The sequence below is a fragment of the Columba livia genome, chromosome 32, assembly GCF_036013475.1.
Source record: "Columba livia isolate bColLiv1 breed racing homer chromosome 32, bColLiv1.pat.W.v2, whole genome shotgun sequence".
Classification (NCBI taxonomy): Eukaryota; Metazoa; Chordata; class Aves; order Columbiformes; family Columbidae; genus Columba; species Columba livia.
In genome coordinates, this window is record NC_088633.1 from 369,429 (window position 1) to 386,639 (window position 17,211).

General features: G+C 54.4%; 2 protein-coding genes and 1 non-coding gene across 3 annotated transcripts; 2 read left to right on the forward strand and 1 right to left on the reverse strand.

Annotated features, from left to right (window-relative positions):
• The first annotated feature begins 25 nt into the window (after positions 1-25).
• Positions 26-8,832, forward strand: LOC102088036 (E3 ubiquitin-protein ligase TRIM21). Its single transcript, XM_065044092.1, has 6 exons — positions 26-1,356; positions 3,575-3,670; positions 3,830-4,060; positions 4,205-4,227; positions 4,307-4,413; positions 6,989-8,832. The coding sequence occupies exons 1-6, from the start codon at positions 451-453 to the stop codon at positions 7,531-7,533; spliced, it is 1,908 nt and encodes a 635-aa protein (XP_064900164.1). The 5' UTR covers positions 26-450; the 3' UTR covers positions 7,534-8,832.
• A 221-nt stretch (positions 8,833-9,053) lies between these two features.
• TRNAL-AAG (transfer RNA leucine (anticodon AAG)) lies at positions 9,054-9,135 on the forward strand. Its single transcript has one exon. It is a non-coding gene; the product is annotated as a tRNA-Leu (tRNA).
• Positions 9,136-11,256: 2,121 nt separating this feature from the next.
• On the reverse strand, positions 11,257-13,716 carry LOC102088228 (zinc finger protein 883). Its single transcript, XM_065044045.1, has 2 exons — positions 12,936-13,716; positions 11,257-12,110 (listed from the first exon to the last, which is right to left on the reverse strand). Exons 1-2 carry the CDS (start codon positions 13,714-13,716, stop codon positions 11,257-11,259), a joined length of 1,635 nt encoding a protein of 544 aa, XP_064900117.1.
• Positions 13,717-17,211: the final 3,495 nt, after the last annotated feature.

Sequence of the window (17,211 nt, forward strand, 5' to 3'; positions counted from 1 at the left end):
ACCTCAAGATACAAAATGGCGGCCAAAGGGGCAAAAAATCACCTCAAGATACAAAATGGGGGCACCAAATCACCTCAAGATACAAAATGGCGGCCAAAGGGGCAAAAAATCACCTCAAGATACAAAATGGGGGCACCAAATCACCTCAAGATACAAAATGGCGGCCAAAGGGGCACCAAATTGCCTCAAAATACAAAATAGGGGCACAAAATCACCTCAAAATATGAAATGGTGGCCAAAGGGGCACCAAATCACTTCAAGATACAAAATGGCGGCCAAAGGGGCACAAACTCACCTCAAGATACAAAATGGCGGCCAAAGGGGCACGAAATCACCTCAAGATACAAAACAGGGGCGCAAAGTCACCTCAAAATATGAAATGGTGGCCAAAGGGGCACAAAATCACCTCAAGATACAAAACAGGGGCACAAAATCACCTCAGAATATGAAATGGTGGCCAAAGGGGCACAAAATCACCTCACGATACAAATTGGGGTCACAAAGTCACCTCAAGATACAGAATGGGGCCGCCAGAGGTACGAAATTGCCTCAAAGTGTAAAATGGGGGCACCAAATCACCTCAAAATACAAAATGGCGGGGGGGACATGTTGGGATGGTCCGAAAAGCGACCTCGAGGTGGCCGAGCAGGTTTTGGGGTGAAAATCATCACTTATGGCACAAAAGAACGTGGCCCTGCGAGCCACCTGCACCCCAAGGAGAAGCCGGGGGGACGTGTCCCCTATGGGGCGGCCTCGGGGTGCTTGTGTCCCCAGAGCGGGACATGGCGGCTCCTCCAGATGTTCCCCCCCACCCCCACCCCAGCTCCTCCAGCTGTTCTGAAGTGGTTTTGTGGTGGGGATGTCGCCACGGAGCCGCCTCCATATCAGCTCCGGTTTCGTTTCTGCTGGAGAACCTCCCTCCTGAACTTCGCCCCGTCCCGCCCTCCCGAGGCGGAAACGGAGCCATCGAACCCCATGGCGCCGCGGCGGCGCCGTGAGAAGGCTCCGTGTTCCCTTTGCCGGGAGCCCTTCAAGACCTTGTTGTCCTTCAAGGGCTGCGGCCATGGCATCTGCGGCTCCTGCGCCGGCCGGTTGCGCGTGGGCGCCACCGAGACGTGTCCCCAATGTCTCCTCGTCCCTCCGGGGGACAGCGATGGCGACGAGGGGCACTCGAGCGATGGAGGGAACGGCAACCAACGACCGGCGAAGCCCCCCAAGAAGTGCCCGGAGCACGGAGAAGCGCTGGAGATGTTCTGCAGGGAGGAGGGACGGCCGGTCTGCCGGCGCTGCGCCGTGTCGCCCGCCCATCGCACCCACCTCACGGTGCCCATCGAGGAGGCGGCCGAGGAGCACAAGGTACGGACATGGCCGCCCGCGGTCGTCCCGGTTTTGTTGGTGAAATGTGTTATAGCATCGCAAAACTTACTTGATTTCCTCGTTTGGGGGTGATTAATCCACGGTCCTGCTGGTTCTGGTTGGGTGGTTTAGGGGGAAATGGTTGTGGAAGGTTAAGTGACATGACCAAGGTTATCATGGGGGGTGTCTGGATGCCCAAGTGTCACATCCCTGAGTTAAGAGTTGTGTCGAGACCCTTGAAATCAGGGACAAATTCAGGGGCACAAAGTCACCTCAAGAGACAAAATCACTTCAAGATAGAAAATGGGGGCACAAAGTCACCTCAACATGCAAAATTGGGGCCAAAGGGGCACCAAATCACCTCAAGATACAAAATGGGGACACAAAGTCACCTCAAGACACAAAATGGCGGCCAAAGGGGCACCAAATCACCTCAAGATACAAAATGGGGGCACAAAGTCACCTCAAGATACAAAATGGGGACACAAAGTCACCTCAAGATACAAAATGGCGGCCAAAGGAGCACAGAATCACCTCAAGATACAAAATGGGGGCACAAAGTCACCTCAAGATATAAAATGGTGGCCAAAGGGCACAAAATCACCTCGAGATACAAAATGGGGGCACAAAATCACCTCAAGATACAAAATGGGGGCACAAAGTCACCTCAAGATATAAAATGGTGGCCAAAGGGCACCAAATCACCTCAAGATACAAAATGGGGGCACAAAGTCACCTCAAGATACAAAATGGCGGCCAAAGGAGCACAAAATCACCTCAAGATACAAAATGGGGGCACAAAGTCACCTCAAGATACAAAATGGCGGCCAAAGGGGCACCAAATCACCTCACGATACAAAATGGGGGCACAAAGTCACCTCAAGATATAAAATGGGGGCCAAAGGGCACAAAATCACCTCAAGATACAAAATGGGGGCACGAAGTCACCTCAAGATACAAAATGGCGGCCAAAGGAGCACAGAATCACCTCAAGATACAAAATGGGGGCACAAAGTCACCTCAAGATATAAAATGGTGGCCAAAGGGCACAAAATCACCTCGAGATACAAAATGGGGGCACAAAATCACCTCAAGATACAAAATGGGGGCACAAAGTCACCTCAAGATATAAAATGGTGGCCAAAGGGCACCAAATCACCTCAAGATACAAAATGGGGGCACAAAGTCACCTCAAGATACAAAATGGCGGCCAAAGGAGCACAAAATCACCTCAAGATACAAAATGGGGGCACAAAGTCACCTCAAGATACAAAATGGCGGCCAAAGGGGCACCAAATCACCTCACGATACAAAATGGGGGCACAAAGTCACCTCAAGATATAAAATGGGGGCCAAAGGGCAAAAAATCACCTCAAGATACAAAATGGGGGCACAAAGTCACCTCAAGATACAAAATGGGGACACAAAGTCACCTCAAGACACAAAATGGCGGCCAAAGGGGCACAAAATCACCTCAAGATACAAAATGGGGACACAAAGTCACCTCAAGACACAAAATGGTGGCCAAAGGAGCACAAAATCACCTCAAGATACAAGATGGGGACACAAAGTCACCTCAAGATACAAAATGGCGGCCAAAGGGGCACAAAATCACCTCAAGATACAAAATGGGGACACAAAGTTACCTCAAGACACAAAATGGTGGCCAAAAGAGCACAAAATCACCTCAAGATACAAAATGGGGGCACAAAGTCACCTCAAGATACAAAATGGGGACACAAAGTTACCTCAAGATACAAAATGGTGGCCAAAGGGCACCAAATCACCTCACGATACAAAATGGGGGCACGAAGTCACCTCAAGATACAAAATGGCGGCCAAAGGGGCACCAAATCACCTCACGATACAAAATGGCGGCCAAAGGGGCACAAAATCACCTCAAGATACAAAATGGGGGCACGAAATCACCTCCAGGATTTGGGGTGCCGGCCCTACATCTGCCGGGACTTTGAAGATGGATTTTGCATACGTTTGTATTATTTTCTCCATAAAATTAGCAGCATTAGTAAAACATCTTTAATTGTTCCCACTCTCCTCCCCCTCCCTGTATTTAGTGGGTCAACAATACATGGGTTTTATTGTTTATAATCCAACCTTGACGGTCGCGGTGACGTTGGGGGTCGGTTTCTCCACCCGAGGACACCCATGGCGGTTGTCCCCACCTCCATGACTCTCATGGTCGCTTCCCCCCAACCAGGCGAAGCTGGAGGTGCTTGTGAAGCTCCTACAAGAGCACAAGTTGGACCTTCAGAGCCAGATGTCCCAGGAGGAGAAGAAGTTGGACGAGTGGAAGGTGAGAATTGACCCATCCCAAGCAGTTTTGGGTTGTCCCATAACGCTCCTCCTCACCCACGGTGGGACCGCGCCATGACACCCCACCTCCCGATTGGTTTCCACCGCCATTTCTCTGTTGTTTCCCTCATTTTTTGGCCTTTTCCTTCCCCTCTCCAAGGGTAAAACCTCCAGAGAGAGCGAGATGCTGGAGAAGGAGTTCGAGAAGCTCCACGACCTCCTGTATGAGGAGGAGGAGAAGCTCCAGCGGAGGCTGAAGGGGGAGAAGAAGGCAACGGCCACCAAGCTGCGCAGCAACATCACCCAGATGATGGAGCAGAGCCAGGAGCTGGAGCTCCTCATCCGCAAGATCAACAGGAGGTGCCAGCAGCCGCCCTTGGGGCTCCTGAAGGTGAGAACCCCCCTTGGGTTGACCCCACCGGCTTCATGGTGGCGTCACCACCACCTCCCGCACCCCTATCTCCATAAATAACCAGCGTATCCACTTCAGAGTGTGAATTTCTTCTCTATTTTCCCCATTTCTGTTCGTTTTCAGGACGTGGAGAAGCTCCTGAGCAGGTACCGTGTTGCCCATGGGCCCCATGGGAGGGTTTGGAGGTGGTGCTGGAGTCACCGTTTCCACGTCTTTCTTCCCAAGGAGCCAAAATGTCCGCGTGTCGAAACCAGATGTGGTTCCCATCGATCTCCAAGGGACGTACGACACCCCCACCGGCTTCATTTTTGGGTTTTTAGACCAATTTAAAGGTGAGTGCGGGTCCCTCGGCGTCCCCGGTGGGTTTGGCACCCATCAGCACCCAAGGGTTCCATCTGGAGGTCTCAGAGGTGGGTTCCATGGCCCCCATGAGGGGGAGATGCGGTTGGTGTCTCCATCAATAGAAATGTTTGGTGAAGAACTCAACGTCTCTCACGGGTGGAGAGCCCTGAAGACTAATTAAGACGTTCAAGCTTAATTAAACGTCGGGCTTGTGGTTGGACTCACTGATCTCAAGGGTCTTTTCCAAACCTGATGATTTGGTGATTCTTGAGGTTCTCAGGGACACGCTTTAGTTGGGTTGTGGTTGGACTCCATCTTGAAGGCCTCTTCCAACCAAAGTGCTGACTCTATCCTACGGTTCTTGGGGTGCAGGAAAGACCCAACATGGAGCTGAGGTCACTTGGGCAGGTCGACTCCATCTCATGGTCCTAAATATTGAGTTCTACAATTCTTGGGTCATAGGAAGGACCCAACATGGAGCTGAGGCCACTTGGGCAGGTCGACTCCATCTTATGGTCCTAAATATCAAGTTCTATGGTTCTTGGGGTGCAGGAAGGACCCAACATGGAGCTGAGGTCACTTGGACAAGTCGACTCCATCTCATGGTCCTAAATATCAAGCTCTTTGATTCTTGGGGTGCAGGAAGGACCCAACATGGAGCTGAGGTCACTTGGGCAGGTCGACTCCATCTCATGGTCCTAAATATCAAGCTCTTTGATTCTTGGGGTGCAGGAAGGACCAGCAGCTCCCAACATGGAGCTGAGGTCACCTGGGCAGGTCGACTCCATCTTATGGTCCTAAATATCAAGCTCTTTGATTCTTGGGGTGCAGGAAGGACCCAACATGGAGCTGAGGTCACTTGGACAAGTCAACTCAATCTCATGGTCCTAAATATTGAGTTCTACAATTCTTGGGTCATAGGAAGGACCCAACATGGAGCTGAGGTCACTTGGACAAGTCAACTCCATCTCATGGTCCTAAATATTGAGTTCTACAATTCTTGGGTCATAGGAAGGACCCAACATGGAGCTGAGGTCACCTGGGCAGGTCGACTCCATCTTATGGTCCTAAATGTTGAGTCTATCCTATGATTCTTGGACCTGAGGTCACTTGGACAAGTTGACTCCATCTTATGGTCCTAAATATCAAGTTCTACGGTTCTTGGGGTGCAGGAAGGACCCAACATGGAGCTGAGGTCACCTGGGCAGGTCGACTCCATCTTATGGTCCTAAATGTTGAGTCTATCCTATGATTCTTGGAGCTGAGGTCACTTGGACAAGTCGACTCAATCTCATGGTCCTAAATATCGAGTTCTACAATTCTTGGGTCATAGGAAGGACCCAACATGGAGCTGAGGTCACCTGGGCAGGTCGACTCCATCTTATGGTCCTAAATGTTGAGTCTATCCTATGATTCTTGGACCTGAGGTCACTTGGGCAGGTCGAATCAATCTCATGGTCCTAAATATCAAGCTCTTCGATTCTTGGGGTGCAGGAAGGACCAGCAGCTCCCAACATGGAGCTGAGGTCACCTGGGCAGGTCGACTCCATCTTATGGTCCTAAATATCAAGCTCTTTGATTCTTGGGTCATAGGAAGGACCCAACATGGAGCTGAGGTCACCTGGGCAGGTCGACTCCATCTCATGGTCCTAAATATTGAGTCTATCCTACGATTCTTGGAGCTGAGGTCACTTGGACAGGTCAACTCCATCTCATGGTCCTAAATATCAAGTTCTATGGTTCTTGGGGTGCAGGAAGGACCCAACATGGAGCTGAGGTCACCTGGGCAGGTCGACTCCATCTTATGGTCCTAAATATCGAGTTCTACAATTCTTGGGTCATAGGAAGGACCCAACATGGAGCTGAGGCCACTTGGACAAGTCAACTCAATCTCATGGTCCTAAATATTGAGTTCTACAATTCTTGGGTCATAGGAAGGACCCAACATGGAGCTGAGGCCACCTGGGCAGGTCGACTCCATCTCACGGTCCTAAAGATTGAGTCTATCCTACGATTCTTGGAGCTGAGGTCACTTGGACAGGTCGACTCCATCTTATGGTCCTAAATATCAAGTTCTATGGTTCTTGGGGTGCAGGAAGGACCCAACATGGAGCTGAGGTCACCTGGGCAGGTCGACTCCATCTTATGGTCCTAAATGTTGAGTCTATCCTATGATTCTTGGAGCTGAGGTCACTTGGACAAGTCGACTCAATCTCATGGTCCTAAATATCAAGCTCTTTGATTCTTGGGGTGCAGGAAGGACCCAACACGGACCTGAGGTCACTTGGACAGGTCGACTCAATCTCATGGTCCTAAATATTGAGTTCTACAATTCTTGGGTCATAGGAAGGACCCAACATGGAGCTGAGGTCACTTGGACAAGTCGACTCCATCTTATGGTCCTAAATATGAAGTTCTACGGTTCTTGGGTCATAGGAAGGACCCAACATGGAGCTGAGGTCACCTGGGCAGGTCGACTCCATCTCATGGTCCTAAATATCGCTGGTGGGCGCTAAATAGCGTCACCCCACCTCCATTGCGCTGTTCTTCCTCTCTCCCCTCCAGTGGCCATGACCTTGGACCCAACGTCCGCCCACCGCAGCCTCGTGGTGTCCAAGGACGGCCGTTCGGTGCGACACGGGGGCGAGCGGCGGGACGTCCCCCCCGCCCCCCAGCGCTTCGACCCCTACGTCTTCGTGCTGGGCTCGCGGCGCATCACCTCGGGACGCTGCTACTGGGAGGTGGACGTGGGCGACAAGACCGAGTGGGACCTCGGGGTGTGCAAGGAGGCGGCCATGAGGAAGGGGATGGGTCCTCTCAACCCCCCGTCCGGCTTCTGGAGGTTGTGGTTGAGGAACAACGACCGCTACAAGGCCCTGACGTCGCGTCCCGTCGCCGTCTCGGTGGCGGCGAAGCCGCGGCGGGTGGGGATCTACTTGGATTACGATGGCGGGGACGTCACCTTCTACGACGCCACCAACCGAAGGCACCTCTACACCTACAGCGGGGCCTTCGCCGGGGCCCTGCGGCCGCTCTTCAGCCCCGGCTTGGCCCGCGGCGGCGCCAACGCCGAGCCCCTGGTGCTCTGCTGCACTTTTGGGCCAAAATGAGGGAGATTTTCAGGCCCGGTTACGTCAGGGTATCGATTGCGGCGCAAAATCCGCCGTCTTCCCGTTCCAGTTTTACAGTGTGAAAGAAAAATGGGGGTTTCTAGCCAAAACAAGAAGGGCTGAGGCACAAAATAAGGCCCGGGGCCCAAAACAACAAGGCTCAAGGCCCAAAGTAAAGCCCAGGATGCAAAACAAGGCCCAGGGCCCAAGACAAGGCCCAGGACGCAAAACTAGGCCCAGGACGCAAAACTAGGCCCAGGACGCAAACCAACCAGGCCCAAGCCCCAAAGTAAAGCCCAAGACCCAAAAGTAGGCCCAGGGCCCAAAATAAGGCCCAGGGTGCAAAACTAGGCCCAGGGCCCAAACCAACAAGGCCAAAGGCCCAAACCAACAAGGCCAAAGGCCCAAAACAACAAGGCCAAAGGCCCAAAGTAAAGCCCAGGACCCAAAAGTAGGCCCAGGGCCCAAATTAAGGCCCAGGGGGCAAAACTAGGCCCAGGGCCCAAACCAACAAGGCCAAAGGCCCAAAACAACAAGGCCCAAGGCCCAAAGTAAAGCCCAGGACCCAAAACTAGGCCCAGGGCTCAAAATAGGGCCCAGGACCCAAAACAAGGCCCAGGGCCCAAACCAACAAGGCCAAAGGCCCAAAACAACAAGGCCAAAGGCCCAAAGTAAAGCCCAGGACCCAAAAGTAGGCCCAGGGCTCAAAATAAGGCCCAGGGCCCAAAATAAGGCCCAGGGCCCAAAACAAGGCCCAGGGCCCAAACCAACAAGGCCAAAGGCCCAAACCAACAAGGCCAAAGGCCCAAAGTAAAGCCCAGGACCCAAAACTAGGCCCAGGGCTCAAAATAAGGCCCAGGACCCAAAATAAGGCCCAGGGCCCAAAACTAGGCCCAGGGCTCAAACCAACAAGGCCTCAAACTGCCAGAATTTAAATCAACTCTCTATTTTCATTTTGTTCTTCTTTTCTTCTTCTTTTCTTCTCCTTTTTATTCTTCTTTCTTCTTTCTTCTCTCTTCTTCTTTTTCTTTCCTGGGTTGTCGATGTGATTTGAATTCACCCATAATTAATTAACCTGTGCTATTTAATTAACCTGTGCTATTTAATTCACCTGTATTGGGGGGAAAAGAACCCCCCCAATCCAATGGCGTTTGGGTTGAGTCTCTATAAACACCCCCCACCCTTTCTTTGGAAATCCCCGGGGGTGGGGGGGGGGGGGGGGGTTTATTGCTTTAAAATAAAATAGAAATAAATAACTTAAAATAAAGTTAAATTTAATTAATTAAAATTAAATTAAATTAATCAAAATGAAATTAAATTTTAAAGCGGCTGACGGAGTTTAAGTCGTGGGGGTAAAACTGGGTGGAAAACGGGGGGAAAAAGACCGAAAGGAGGAGTTTTGTGGCACCGCCCCCACGCTCCCTCATTAGCGTCACCTTAAGAAACCGCATTAATTAATTTGACCCAATTCCCACATTATTTTCCTTATAATTTGCTGTAACGAAGTTGATTCCCCCCAGGGTAGCGTGGCCGAGCGGTCTAAGGCGCTGGATTAAGGCTCCAGTCCCTGCGGGGGCGTGGGTTCGAATCCCACCGCTGCCAGGTCCCTTTTGCCGCCACATCCTGCCCAATTTTCGCACCAAAACGGGGCATTTTCACCTCAAAACCCCCCGTCCATCCCCACAGCGCCCACCCCAAAGTCTCCAAAATGCCACCATTTGCCACAATTCGCACCTATCACGTCCCTCCTTGGGGACACGAGCACCCCAAGGCCACCCCATGAGGGGACACGTCCATCCAGCCCCACCCGCTCCCCATTAAATCACAACCCCACGCACCCCAAAAAACCCAATTCCCACTTAATTTCGCCTCGTTGTAAAACCCATAAACAAGGCAGCGGGGGTCGCGAAGGCAACAGTGGAAAAATGGGGTGAGAAGCGGCGAAATTGGGGGAGGAAGCACAAGTTTGGAAAACGGAGCGTCCCGTATAAATGGATTATTTTAATAACGGAACCCTGAGGAGATGGAGACCCCATATTTAAACTTTGTTGAAGGTATGGGGATAAAAATCAGCTTTTTAGCCTCTATAAGGAAGATGTTGATGTTCTCAAGAGGGTCCCCAAGTCTTCATCCCGTGGGGATGTCACCTGGGGGTGGAGAAGCCGCCACCATCTTCTGGTCCTGAGGAAACCCTCCGCCAACAGGTGAGTTTGGAGAAAATGGTGAAAACGCCACCAAAATGCATTTTGGGGATGGTTTGGGTGAGGTGGGCGCCCAAAGGCGCGTTGGGTTGTGTTGGGTTGGGTTGGTCAACCCATGTCACTGGGTGGGCCCCAGCAACAGCTCCTTGTGGAGATGTGTCCAAAGGCACGTTGGGTTGGGTTGCGTTGGGTTGTGTTGAGTTGGGTTGTGTTGAGTTGGGTTGGGTTGTGTTGAGTTGGGCTGGGTTGTGTTGGGTTGTGTTGAGTTGGGTTGGGTTGTGTTGTGTTGGGTTGGGTTGTGTTGAGTTGGGTTGTGTTGAGTTGGGCTGGGTTGTGTTGGGTTGGGTTGTGTTGTGTTGGGTTGTGTTGAGTCGGGTTGGGTTGAGTTGGGTTGGGTTGAGTTGGGCTGGGTTGTGTTGGGTTGGGTTGTGTTGGGTTGGGTTGTGTTGAGTTGGGTTGGGTTGAGTTGTGTTGAGTTGGGTTGGGTTGTGTTGGGTTGTGTTGAGTTGGGTTGAGTTGTGTTGAGTTGGGTTGGGTTGTGTTGGGTTGTGTTGGGTTGGGTTGAGTTGTGTTGAGTTGGGTTGGGTTGTGTTGGGTTGGGTTGAGTTGGGTTGGGTTGCGTTGGGTTGTGTTGGGTTGGGTTGAGTTGTGTTGAGTTGGGTTGGGTTGTGTTGGGTTGGGTTGAGTTGTGTTGGGTTGAGTTGTGTTGGGTTGTGTTGGGTTGGGTTGAGCTGGGTTGTGTTGGGTTGTGTTGAGCTGGGTTGTGTTGGGTTCTGTTGAGTTGGGTTGAGTTGAGTTGGGTTGTGTTGAGTTGGGTTGGGTTGTTTTGGGTTGTGTTGAGCTGGGTTGGGTTGTGTTGGGTTGTGTTGAGTTGGGTTGTGTTGAGTTGGGTTGGATTGGGTTGGGTTGTGTTGGGTTGTGTTGAGCTGGGTTGTTTTGGGTTGTGTTGAGTTGGGTTGTGTTGAGTTGGGTTGGGTTGAGTTGTGTTGGGTTGTGTTGAGCTGGGTTGTGTTGAGTTGGGTTGTGTTGAGTTGGGCTGGGTTGTGTTGGGTTGGGTTGTGTTGGGTTGGGTTGTGTTGGGTTGGGTTTTGTTGAGTTGGGTTGGATTGTGTTGAGTTGGGTTGGATTGTGTTGAGTTGGGTTGGGTTGGGTTGAGTTTGGTTGTGCTGTGTTGGGTTGGGTTGTGCTGTGTTGGGTTGGGTTGGATTGTGTTGGGTTGGGTTGCATTGGGTTGCGTTGGGTTGAGTTGTGTCATGTGTTGTATTGGGTTGTGTTGCATTGGGGTGGGTTGTGTTGAGTTGTGTTGGGCTGTGTTGCATTGTATTGGGTTGAGTTGCGTTGGGTTGAGTTGTGTTGGGTTGTGTTGGGTTGTGTTGAGTTGTGTTGGGCTGTGTTGCGTTGTATTGGGTTGAGTTGCGTTGGGTTGAGTTGTGTTGGGTTGTGTTGCGTTGTGTCGCGTCGCGTTGGGTTGTGTTGTGTTGGGTTGTGTTGCATTGGGTTGGGTTGGGTTGGTCAACCCCCGTCACTGGCTGGGCCCCAGCAGCAGCTCCTTGCGCAGATGCGTCCGCAGATGCTTCATGAGGGACGAGCTGGACATGAAGCATTTGGGGCATTTTGTGCACTTATAAGGTTTCTCTCCCGTGTGGATGCGCCGGTGGATGATGAGGGTGGAGCTGGCCCGGAAGCTCTTCTGGCAATAGGAGCACTCGTAGGGTTTCTCTCCCGTGTGGATCCGGTGGTGCCTCCGCAGGGTGGTGGCGTCCCGGAAGCCCTTCCCGCACTCGGAGCAGACGTAGGGTCGGGGTCCCACGTGGCTCTTCTGGTGGAGCAGGAGCGTGGAGTGGAGGGTGAAGCGGATCCCGCAGTGCGGACACTGGTGGGGCTTGTCCAGCGCTTGGTCCTTCTGGCGTTTCTTCAACGAAGGACCTTCCAAAAACGCTTCTCCAGGGTTGACCCCGCGGCTCCCCACGTGGGCGGCCACGCCGGAGCTTTTGGGGCGGTTCTCTGTGGTTTTGGGGCGCGCGGCGCCCTCCGCGTGGCTCTTGCGGTGTTTGCTGAGCGACTTGGTGGCCATGAAGCTCTTCCCGCAGTCGGGACACGTGTAGGGTCTCTCGCCGGTGTGGATGCGCCGGTGGATGATCAGGGTGGACTTGGAGGTGAGTGTCTTGCCGCAGTCCGGGCAGGCGAAGGCGCCGTTCTCCGTGTGCCTCTTGCGGTGCTTGTTGAGGGATTTGGTGGCCATGAAGCGCTTCCCGCACTCGGGGCAGCCGTAGGGCCGCTCCCGGTGTGGATCCGCCGGTGCGTCACCAGCGCCGCGTTGGACGTCAGGGTCTTGCCGCAGTCGGGGCAGCGGAACGCGTTGTTCTGCAGGTGGACCTGTGCACAGAACCACAGCAATCAGGGCAGGATTGACCTCTGAGATCATCTGTCCTGAGCAGGGGCACCCAGAGGTGGAGCCAGCCGGTCTCCCATCCAAGCACTGACCGGGCCCGACCCTGCTTAGCTTCCCACATCACGTGAGATGGGGCATGCTCAGGGGGCTGTGGCTGCATATATTGGATGGATGGATGGATGGATGGATGCATGGATGGATGGATGGATGGAAGGAAGGAAGGAAGGAAGGAAGGAAGGAAGGAAGGAAGGAAGGAAGGAAGGAAGGAAGTTCCCCAAGTCTATCCTGATAGCATCTGACCTAAACCCTTTATCCAATGGCAGAGCAGAGGGGCAGAACCTCTCTGACCTACTGACCACCCCCTTCTAACCCACCCCGGGTACCATTGACCTTGATGGTCTCCCATCCAAGCACTGACCGGGCCCGACCCTGCTTAGCTTCCCACATCACATGAGACTGGGTGTTCTCAGGATGCTATGGCTATATATATATATACATGTATGTATATATATGTGTGTTCTCCAAGTATATCCTGCCCCTTTATTCAAGGACAGAGCAGAGGGGCAGGAGAACCTCTCTGGACCCAGCTGGTCTCCCATCCAAGTACTGACCGGGGCCGACCCTGCTTAGCTTCCCAGATCACATGAGATGGGGCGTTCTCAGGGGGGTGTGGCTCCATATTATATATACATATATAAGTTCCCCCAGTGTACCCCGATAGCATGTGAACTAAACCCTCACTCAAGGACAGAGCAGGGGGGCAGGAGAACCCCTCAGCCCCCCCCTGGTCACCCCCACCCCCCCCTCGCCCGCCCCCCCCACCTTGCGGTGCTTCTGCAGCGACTTGGCGGAGGCGAACCTCTTCTCGCAGCCGCGGCACTTGTGCGGCCGGTGCCGGCAGCTGGCGCCGTCGCGGTGCTCCCTGAGCGCGGAGCCGCAGGCGAAGCTCCGGCGGCACGTGGGGCAGGTGAAGCGCTGCTCCCCGACGTGCAGCTTGTGGTGGCGGGTGAGCGAGGCGGCGCGGCTGAAGCTCTTCCCGCACACCACGCACGCGTGTTTCTGGGGTTTCCCGCCGCGGTGCCCGCGGCCGCCTCGCCGGGTGCTTCTTGTGCTGCTCGTAGGCCGAGGAGCCGCCATTCCGGGGCCTCCTCGCCGCGGGGGGGTCGTGTTCCTCGGGGGACGCGGAGCGCTCCGTGTCGCTCGTCCACGCGGCGTCTGCCCAGAAATACACCCGGAAATGGACACTTTACACAACTTTAAACGAATCTTATGGAGGAGGCGCAGAACGGGGGGTTGATGAGGGAGAAACGTGATGGTTGGGGCAAATATGGCGTCGTGGCGGCAAATATGGCGTCGTGGCGGCAAATATGGCGTCGTGGCGGCAAATATGGCGTCGTGGCGGCAAATATGGCGCCATGGCGGCAAATATGGCGTCGTGGCGGCAAATATGGCGCCGTGGTGGTAGGAGAAGGGTTTGGTGTCTCTGGGCAAGTGGTTCCTCAGGGTGTTTGGACCCCCCTGTTCCCAGTTCCCGCCGTTTCCTCCCAGTTCTCCCAGTTCCCAGTCAATCCTCTTTACTGGTGTCTCCATTTTGAGGTGGAAACCACGTTCTTCACCTCATGGAGTTCAGCAGGAACCACCACAAAATGGTTCCTCGGGGCGTTTGGACCCCCCAGCTCCTCCCAGTTCCCCCCAGTTCCCAGCCCAGTGCTCCCAGTTCCCCTCACTGGTGTCTCCATTTTGGGGTGGAAACCACGTTCTTCACCTCATGGAGTCGGGTTGGGATGGAGAGAAGAACCATCAAATGGTTCCTCAGGGCGTTTGGACCCCCTGTTCCCAGTTCCCCCCAGTTCTCCCAGTTCCCCCCAGTTCTCCCAGTTCCCCCAGTTCCCAGTCAACCCTCCTCACTGGTGTCTCCATTTTGAGGTGGAAACCATGTTCTTCACCTCATGGAGCTGAGCAGGAACCACCACAAAATGGTTCCTCGGGGCGCTTGGACCCCCTTTTCCCAGTTCCCCCTGTTCCCAGTTCCCCCCTGTTCCCAGTTCTCCCAGTTCCCCCCAGTTCTCCCAGTTCCCAGTCAACCCTCCCAGTTCCCAGTCAATCCTCCTCACTGGTGTCTCAATTTTGGGGTGGAAACCACGTTCTTCACCTCATGGAGTTGAGTAGGAACCACCACAAAATGGTTCCTCAGGGCGTTTGGACCCCCCAGCTCCTCCCAGTTCCCCCCAGTTCCCAGCCCAGTGCTCCCAGTTCCCCTCACTGGTGTCTCCCTTTTGGGGTGGAAACCACGTTCTTCACCTCATGGAGTTGAGTTGGGATGGAGAGAAGAACCATCAAATGGTTCCTCAGGGTGTTTGGATCCCCCCTGTTCCCAGTTCCCCCAGTTCTCCCAGTTCCCCCCTGTTCCCAGTTCCCCCCAGTTCCCCCAGTTCCCAGTGAACCCTCCTCACTGGTGTCTCCATTTTGGGGTGGAAACCACGTTCTTCACCTCATGGAGTTGAGCAGGAACCACCACAAAATGGTTCCTCAGGGGGTTTGGACCCCCTGTTCCCCCAAGTTCCCTCCAGTTCTCCCAGTTCCCCCCAGTTCTCCAGTTCTCCCAGTTCCAGTCAATCCTCTTTACTGGTGTCCTCCATTTTGGGGTGGAAACCACGTTCTTCACCTCATGGAGCTGAGCAGGAACCACCACAAAATGGTTCCTCAGGGCGTTTGGACCCCCATGTCCTCCCAGTTCCCCCCAGTTCCCCCAGTTCCCCCCAGTTCTCCCAGTTCCCCCCAGTTCCCCCAGTTCCCAGTGAACCCTCCTCACTGGTGTCTCCCTTTTGGGGTGGAAACCACGTTCTTCACCTCATGGAGTTGAGTTGGGATGGAGAGAAGAACCATCAAATGGTTCCTCAGGGCGTTTGGACCCCCTGTTCCCAGTTCCCCCCAGTTCTCCCAGTTCCCCCCAGTTCCCCCAGTTCCCAGTCAATCCTCTTTTACTGGTGTCTCCATTTTGGGGTGGAAACCACGTTCTTCACCTCATGGAGTTGAGTAGAAACCACCACAAAATGGTTCCTCAGGGGGTTTGGACCCCCTGTTCCCCAAGTTCCCTCCAGTTCTCCCAGTTCCCCCCAGTTCTCCCAGTTCTCCCAGTTCCAGTCAATCCTCTTTACTGGTGTCTCCATTTTGGGGTGGAAACCACGTTCTTCACCTCATGGAGTTGAGCAGGAACCACCACAAAATGGTTCCTCAGGGCGTTTGGACCCCCTGTTCCCAGTTCCCTCCAGTTCTCCCAGTTCCCCCCAGTTCTCCCAGTTCCCAGTCAACCCTCCTCACTGGTGTCTCCATTTTGGGGTGGAAACCACGTTCTTCACCTCATGGAGTTGAGTAGAAACCACCACAAAATGGTTCCTCAGGGGGTTTGGACCCCCATGTCCTCCCAGTTCCCCCCAGTTCCCAGTTCCCCCCAGTTCTCCCAGTTCCCAGTGAACCCTCCTCACTGGTGTCTCCATTTTGGGGTGGAAACCACGTTCTTCACCTCATGGAGTTGAGTTGGGATGGAGAGAAGAACCATCAAATGGTTCCTCAGGGTGTTTGGACCCCCAGTTCCCCCCCCTGTTCCCAGTTCCCCAGTTCCCCCCCTGTTCCCAGTTCCCCCAGTTCCCCAGTTTCCAGTGAACCCTCCTCACTGGTGTCTCCCTTTTGGGGTGGAAACCACGTTCTTCACCTCATGGAGCTGAGCAGGAACCACCACAAAATGGTTCCTCAGGGCGTCTGCCCCCCTGTTCCCCCAGTTCCCCCCTGTTCCCAGTTCCCCCAGTTCCCCCCAGTTCTCCCAGTTCCCAGTCAACCCTCCAGTTCCCAGTCAATCCTCCTCACTGGTGTCTCCATTTTGGGGTGGAAACCACGTTCTTCACCTCATGGAGTCGGGTTGGGATGGAGAGAAGAACCATCAAATGGTTCCTCAGGGCATTTGGACCCCCTGTTCCAGTTCCCCCCAGTTCTCCCAGTTCCCCCCAGTTCTCCCAGTTCCCCCAGTTCCCAGTCAATCCTCCTCACTGGTGTCTCCATTTTGGGGTGGAAACCACGTTCTTCACCTCATGGAGTTGAGCAGGAACCACCACAAAATGGTTCCACAGGGGGTTTGGACCCCCCATGTCCTCCCAGTTCTCCCAGTTCCCCCCCTGTTCCCAGTTCCCCCCAGTTCCCCCAGTTCCCAGTGAACCCTCCTCACTGGTGTCTCCATTTTGGGGTGGAAACCACGTTCTTCACCTCATGGAGTTGGGTTGGGATGGAGAGAAGAACCATCAAATGGTTCCTCAGGGTGTTTGGACCCCCTGTTCCCAGTTCCCCCCAGTTCTCCAGTTCCCCCCTGTTCCCAGTTCCCCCAGTTCCCCCAGTTCCCAGTCAATCCTCCTCACTGGTGTCTCCATTTTGGGGTGGAAACCACGTTCTTCACCTCATGGAGTTGAGTTGGGATGGAGAGAAGAACCATCGAATGGTTCCTCATGGTGTTTGCACCCCCCGTTCCCAGTTCCCCCCCTGTTCCCAGTTCCCCCCAGTCCCCCAGCCCCCCGTCCCCGTGCCCCTCCCTGGTGTCCCCGTTTGGGGACCCTGGCGCCCCTCACCCGAGCGGGAGGAGCTGCAGCTCCTCCAGCGCCGCCTCGTGCTGGCCCAGACCCTGAGCACGGCTCGGGCTCCCCCTTCCCCCTCGTCCTCGTCCTCCTCGCCGCTGCTGAGCGGGGGGCAGCCAAACCGGGGGGGTCACGTCAGGGACGCCGTTGGGGACCTCGCTGGGGACGGTGACCTCGTGCAGCGGCTCGGGCACCTGGGCGGGAAGGGGTTAATGGGGCACCCGGGGACAATGGGGGGACAAGGGGGCAATGGGGGGGACAATGGGGGGACAAGGGGGACAATGGGGGGACAAGAGGGCAATGGGGGGGACAAGGGGGCGATGGGGGGGACAATGGAGGGGACAATGGGGGGGACAATGGGGGGGACAAGGGGGCAATGGGGGGGACAAGGTGACAATGGGAGGGACAAGGGGACAATGTGGGGGGCGACAAGGTGACACTGGGGGGGACAAGGGGGCAATGGGGG